General features: G+C 36.9%; 1 protein-coding gene across 4 annotated transcripts in view; it reads right to left on the reverse strand.

The window, feature by feature from the left end:
• The window catches only part of YIPF7 (Yip1 domain family member 7), an 85,920-nt gene that overhangs the window by 44,556 nt on the left and 34,947 nt on the right, over positions 1 to 6,417 (reverse strand). The window contains exon 1 of one of the 4 annotated variants that reach the window (XM_061420054.1): positions 1,110 to 1,254. The exons of 2 other annotated variants lie outside the window; for them this stretch is intronic. In XM_061420054.1, the coding sequence (XP_061276038.1) occupies positions 1,110 to 1,251 (142 nt within the window). In that variant the 5' untranslated portion in view covers positions 1,252 to 1,254. Of the gene's footprint in view, positions 1 to 1,109; positions 1,255 to 6,417 lie in introns of those variants that run through there. One more of the 4 variants, XM_061420059.1, reaches the window with a different exon arrangement.

Raw genomic sequence — 6,417 nt, forward strand, 5'->3', positions numbered from 1 at the left:
ATATACGGATGTGAGAGTTGGACTGTGAAGAAAGCTGAGCACCAAAGAATTGATGCTTTCGAACTGTGGTGTTGGAGAAGACTCTTGAGAGTCCCTTGGACTGCAAGAAGATTCACCCAGTCCATTCTAAAGGAGATCAGTCATGGGTGTTCATTGGAAGGACTGATGCTAAAGCTGAAACTCCAATACTTTGGCCACCTCACGCGAAGAGTTGACTCATTGGAAAAGACTCTGATGCTGGGAGGGATTGGGGCCAAGAGGAGAAGGGGACGACAGAGGATGACGTGGCTGGATGGCATCACTGACTCAATGGACATGAGTTTGGGTAAACTCCAGGAGTTGGTGATGGACAGGGAGGCCTGGCATGCTGTGATTCATGGGGTCGCAAAGAGTCAGACATGACTGAGCAACTGAACTGAACTGAACTGAACTGAATGTTAAAATGCTCCATAATATCAATAACTTTTAAACAAAATTTACTGATGATAAAATTGTTTACATGTTATTTTTTATTATTTCTTTTCTTATGGGCTGAAGTGAGTGTTAAGGTCCATATGTTGAAGTCTAACCCTTAGTACACCTAAGAATTTGACCACATTTAAAGACAAATTCTTGGGGCTTCCAGTTTACAGTGGTGGGGTAGAAGGACATGAGCTCATCTCCTCCTGCCAGAGCACCAAAATCGCAACTAGTTGTTGAACAACCATCTGCAGGAGGATGCTGGAACCCAGCAGAAAAAGATACCCCACATTCAAAAACAAAGAAAAGCCACAAAGAGATGGTAGGAGGGGCACAAGGATGATAAAATCAAATCTCATACCTGCCACATGGGCAACTTACAAACTGGAAAACAGTAAGACCAAAGAAGTTCTCCCACTGTTGTGTAGGTTCTAGCCCCCATGTTAGGCTTCCCAGCATGGGGATCTGGCAAAGGGACTGGAAATCCTCAGGGAATATGATCTTGAAGGCCAGTGGGATTTCATTATAGGACTTTCACAAGCCTGGGGGAATCAGAGCACCCACTCTTAGAGGGCATAAACAAAATCTAGTGTGTACCAAGACCCAGGGGAAAGGAGCAGTGACCCCATAGGAAACTGAACCAGACCTACCTGCTAGTGTTAGAGGGTCTCCTGCGGAGGTGTGGGTCAGCAGGGGCTCACCACAGGGATGGGGGCACTGGCAGCAGCCCTTGGAAGATACACCTTGGTATAAGTCCTCTAGCTTCTTGGATGTCACCATTAACCCTACCATAGGGCCTGTAGACCCTAGGGCTTTATTGCCTCAGGCCAAACAACTAAAAAGGAGGGAGCACCCACACATCAGCAGATAACTGGATTAAAGTTTTACCGAGCAAGGCCCTGTCCACCAGAACAAGACCTAGTTTTTCCTACCAGCAGTACTTCCCATCATGAAGCTTATACCACCCTCTTAACTTTGTCTACCAGAGGGCAGACAGAAGAAGCAAGAAGAACCACAATCCCACAGTGGCTAGAACAAAAAACACATTATAGAGAGTTAATCAGGATGACAAATGAGAGATAAATCTTAGATGAAGGGACATAAAATTTCAGAAAGATAAAATCTCAGAAATACAACTAAATGAAGTGGAGCTAGGCAACCTTCCAGAAAAAATATTCAGAGCAATGATAGTGAAGATGATCTAAGATCTTGGAGACAGAATGGAGAAGATGTAAAAAATGTTTAATGAAGACCTAGAAAAAGTAAAGAATAGACAGAGATGAACAATACACTAGAAGGAATCAATAGCAGAATAACTGAGGCAGAAGGGTGGATAAGTGACCTGGAGGACAGAATGGTGGAAATCACTGCCTGCCACAGAACAGAATATAGAAAAAAAAAAAAAAGCAGGGAAGTGGGGGGGGAATGAAGACAGTCTAAAAGACCTCTGGGACAATATTAAATGCATTAACATTTGCATTATAGGGGGTCCCAGAAAGAGAAGAGATAAAGGATCTGAGAAAATATTTGAAGAGATAATAGCTGAAAACTTCCCTAATATGGAGAAGGAAATAGTCAATCTAATCCAGGAAGCACAGTGAGTCCCAGGCAGGATAAACACAAGGAGGAATACACCAAAACAGATAGTAATCAAACTGACAAAAGTTAAAGACAAAGATAAAACATTAAAAGCAACAAGGGAAGAATGCCAACATACAAGGGAACTCCCATTAGGTTATCAGCTGATTTGTGAACAGAAACAGTACAAGCCAGAATGGAATGGCATGAGATATTTAAAGTGATCAAAGACAAGAACCTACAACCTATCTAGGAAGAATACTCTGTCTAGGAAGACTCTTATTCAGATTTGATGGAGAAATTAAAAGCTTTCCAGACAAGCAAAAGTTAAGAGAATTCAGCACCAGCAGCAAACCAGCTTTACCACAAATGCTAAAGGGTTTTTATTCAGGCAGGAAACACAAGAGAAGGAAAAGACCTAAACAAAATGAACCAAAAACAATTAAGAAAATGGTAATAGGATCATATATATCAATAATTACCTTAAATGTAAATGGATTAAATGCACCAATCAAAAGACATAGACTGGTTGGGCAGATAAAAACACGTGCATGTGTGCACTTGCACTTACCACATCATCCTACTTACTATCCCAAATTGTATGTAATTATTTTATATTGTTAGTTTAGGCATGTTTCCATTATGGCTTGCAATTATAATTATCTTTTACATTTTGTCTGACTATTAATTATGAAAACTAATAAACATCTTTTACTATTGTGATTATTTAACTATTATTCACTTAATACCATTGTGTCATGGTTGGTTGACAGAAAATAATAGAATTCTATTTCACCAAAACTACCATTTAGTGGAAAAATCTGTCTTTACATTTTAAAATTCAGAGGAATATCAGCATTATCTTGGAATTTTCTGAAGAATACAAATGCCCAGGTATTGCTTTTTTTCCTCCAAAGCTCCACATGTTTCTTTTTTTAAATTATTTATTTTTGGTTGAAGGGTAATTGTTTTACAGAATTTTGTTATTTTCTGTCAAACATCAACATGTATCAGCCATAGGTATACATATGTCCCCTCCCTCTTGAACCTCCCTCCCATCTCCCTCCCTGTCCCACCCCTCTAGGTTGATACAGAGACTGTGTTTGAGTTCCCTGAGACATACAGCAAATTCCCATTGGCTATCTCTTTTACATATAATGTAAATTTCCATGTTACTCTCTCCATACATCTCACGCTCTCCTCCCCTCTCCCCATGTCCATAAGTCAGTTCTCTATCCACATGTTTCTAATGAGCAGACATGTTTAAAAACAACTAGACTATATGATGATCTTTTACTTTTACTTATTTTGATTTTTTCTATTTCATATTCAGTGCTTCTATTACATTTAGTTTGTGTTTTCCATCTCTCTTTTTTATGTTTCTCAAGTCTTTATCAAGAGTAGTAGAAAAGCTTTTGTATACATACACATGTATATAAATAGTATGTATAATATATATATTTTAGAAAACTTATGAATTTTTGCCTAGCTAAAACACTTATGACATTTTGATTCTACTTGTTTGATTTAGTTTGGATAGAATGCTAGATATCTAATTTACATTCACTCAAAACTTTGTTATAGTTCCGTGTATTTTGGCATCTAGTATTACCGCTAGACGTCTAGAAAGTTTATCTTAAGTGATTTTTTAAAATTTTTGAATAAGGCTTAAAATTTCCAATTCAATTCTGAGAATATAAAGAAATACCATGTTGCAAAAAAAAAAAAAAAGCTAAAAATTAATGTGATAGAGTATTATTAACTAAAGTACAAATTTTGTTCAAATTTCAAAAAATTTTATGCTAGTGTCCATTATTTGTTTTCATACCTTATTCAAGACTCCACAATGCATTTAATTGCTTTGAGCAGCTTCAGCTGTATGCAACAAATTTTGGTAAACTCTCTACATTTTCATTCTACTACAAATATTTTCTATTTCCTTGTGGCATCTTAGACACAGCTATCATTTAAAAGTGGACATAATTTTCAAATACATGGGATTTTTAAAGTATTTTTGATAGTAATTTCTCATTTTGATATTAATTTCTCATTTAAATGGTTTCTTCTCTGCAAGTACACTCTATTTTTTCAGTCTTCTAACTTTATTGAGATTTCAATGGCTTAAAGATTTCTCTTGGTAAAAGTCATACTGCACTTGAAAATATGTGGGTTATTTTAAAATGTCTTTTGATATTGAGCTGTAAAATAATTCCAAGTGATATGAGAACAGATTTTGTATGATTTCAATAACTTTGCTGCTGCTGCTGCTGCTGCTAAGTTGCTTCAGTCGTGTCTGACTCTGTGCAACCCCATAGACTGCAGCCCACCAGGCTTCCCTGTCCCTGGGATTCTCCAGGCAAGAACAGTGGAGTGGGTTGCCATTTCCTTCTCCAATGCATGAAAGTGAAAAGTGAAAGTGAAGCCGCTCAGTCAGACTCTAGCGACCCCATGGACTGCAGCCTACCAGGCTCCTCCGTCCATGGGATTTTCTAGGCAAAAGTACTGGAGTGGGGTGCCATTGCCTTCTCCAAAAGTGGGCCCAAATCTAGTACAACTGATATCCCTATCAGAAGAGATAAAGAATGGACAGGTATTGAGAAAAGACCACGTGAAGACACAGGGAGAGGATGGTCATTCATAAGCAAAAGAGGGAGGCCTCAGAAGAAACTAACACTGCTGACATGTTGATCTTGAACTTGTAGCCTCCAGAATTGTAAGGAAATAAATTTCTTTGTTTATGCCACCTGGTCTACAGTGCTTTGTTATTACAGCCTTAGCAAACAAATAGACCCTTTAAATGACTTTAAAAGCATAAGCAAAACAGCTGTGGTTTAGTGTACTATGCAAGACTGTAGCTTCTCCATTAAAGATTCGTTCTATGGGGAAATAAGCCTTGGCTTATGTGAGTTTTTAATTATGTGTGCTCTTCAGAAATCCTTGCCTCAAATAAAATGCCACTGTTCCAAATTCTGGCCGTGTTTCTTTTCTCAGTATTAACTCAATATGTCATACCTTTTTACTCATTTATCCTCACTCAGCAGAGCTTTTTTGGCATGGTTAAGGGTGTAGATGCTGAGGCCAGTAATTAAATGTATGATTTAGGCAGTTACTTAAAAAGCTAGCGCCATATTTTTTTCTCAGATATGTGCACTACAGAAAGAATTATAAGAGTACCTGCATTAGCGTTCTCTGTAAGGATTAAATGAGTTGATATATACAAAGTATATATTTAGTATGTGCAATTATGCTGGAAATGATCACTCTGCTTGATTAGGCTCCAGTTATCTCTTTCAGAAAAACTTTATAACCTTCAAGGCCCAGGGGGAAAAAAAAAAAGAAACCTCAACTCTGAAACTTCAGTGATTCCACTTCCTCTTTATCCCCAGGTTGAATGCTAAATCATCTTGTGTTATCAAAGGTATTATAGAGATTTGAGCTTTGGTTTTTAATAATCTGGATTCAAACATAAATTTTTTTCCATTTACCTATTATACAATTTCAGACAATTTGTCTAATTTGTCTGAGTTTCCACATCCAGCACATTACATGACACAGTGATGTTCAGTATTTTTCTAGTAAATATGTATTTCATCTGTGGATCTAAGAGTATAATGTCAACTACCTAACATACTGCAGTATTCCCAAAATGTGGGGCTAGTGAAGGTACCAAGATAATTTTAGGTGAGACACAGACATGACAGTAAGGACACTGAACCATACAGAGAAAATTTTCTCCTCTCAATTTTATTTCAATACTTCTGATTATGTCAAGAATTAAACTCTCACTTTGGTGCTGTCTTAAAATTCCTTAATGTTTGTTAATTTCCAGTTTTAATCAAGAAAGATTCTGAGCCTTTGTCAGGTAACATCTATTGAAACTGAATCACATTTTTAATTAATTATACTTATTTTTACTTTTAAATTTGTGACAGGTAACAGCTCTTTTTCCACTTATAGAAAATAATACATTTTTTTTTCTTCTTTTAAAAGAAACCCATTCAAGTGTAAGAGGTAAATTGATTAAAAGAAAAATGTTATGGATATAATAGAGGTGTGAGGACATGGTGAAAATCACTAAGGAGAATAAGCAACTTATTGAAGTTTCGGGCAACCAACTTACACGAACTATATTAGGAATGATTGTGCATAATACATTTCCAGGTGGTTCTTAAGTTCACTAACAAAGAAGAGAGTAGCAAATTGTGATGTACAGTTACTGTTTTAATACACAGTAGTCCCCTAAATGAACTAGAAACAATACAATGGTGAACTCAACAGTTGCCGCTTTTTCTCCTGAATATTGCAAAAAAGAACATGGGATGGGGGTGGGGGGCAACACTAGATATTGTCTTATCTCTTATCTTTATCTCTCTTATCTTT

This window comes from Bos javanicus, chromosome 6 (assembly GCF_032452875.1).
Source record: "Bos javanicus breed banteng chromosome 6, ARS-OSU_banteng_1.0, whole genome shotgun sequence".
NCBI lineage: Eukaryota > Metazoa > Chordata > Mammalia > Artiodactyla > Bovidae > Bos > Bos javanicus.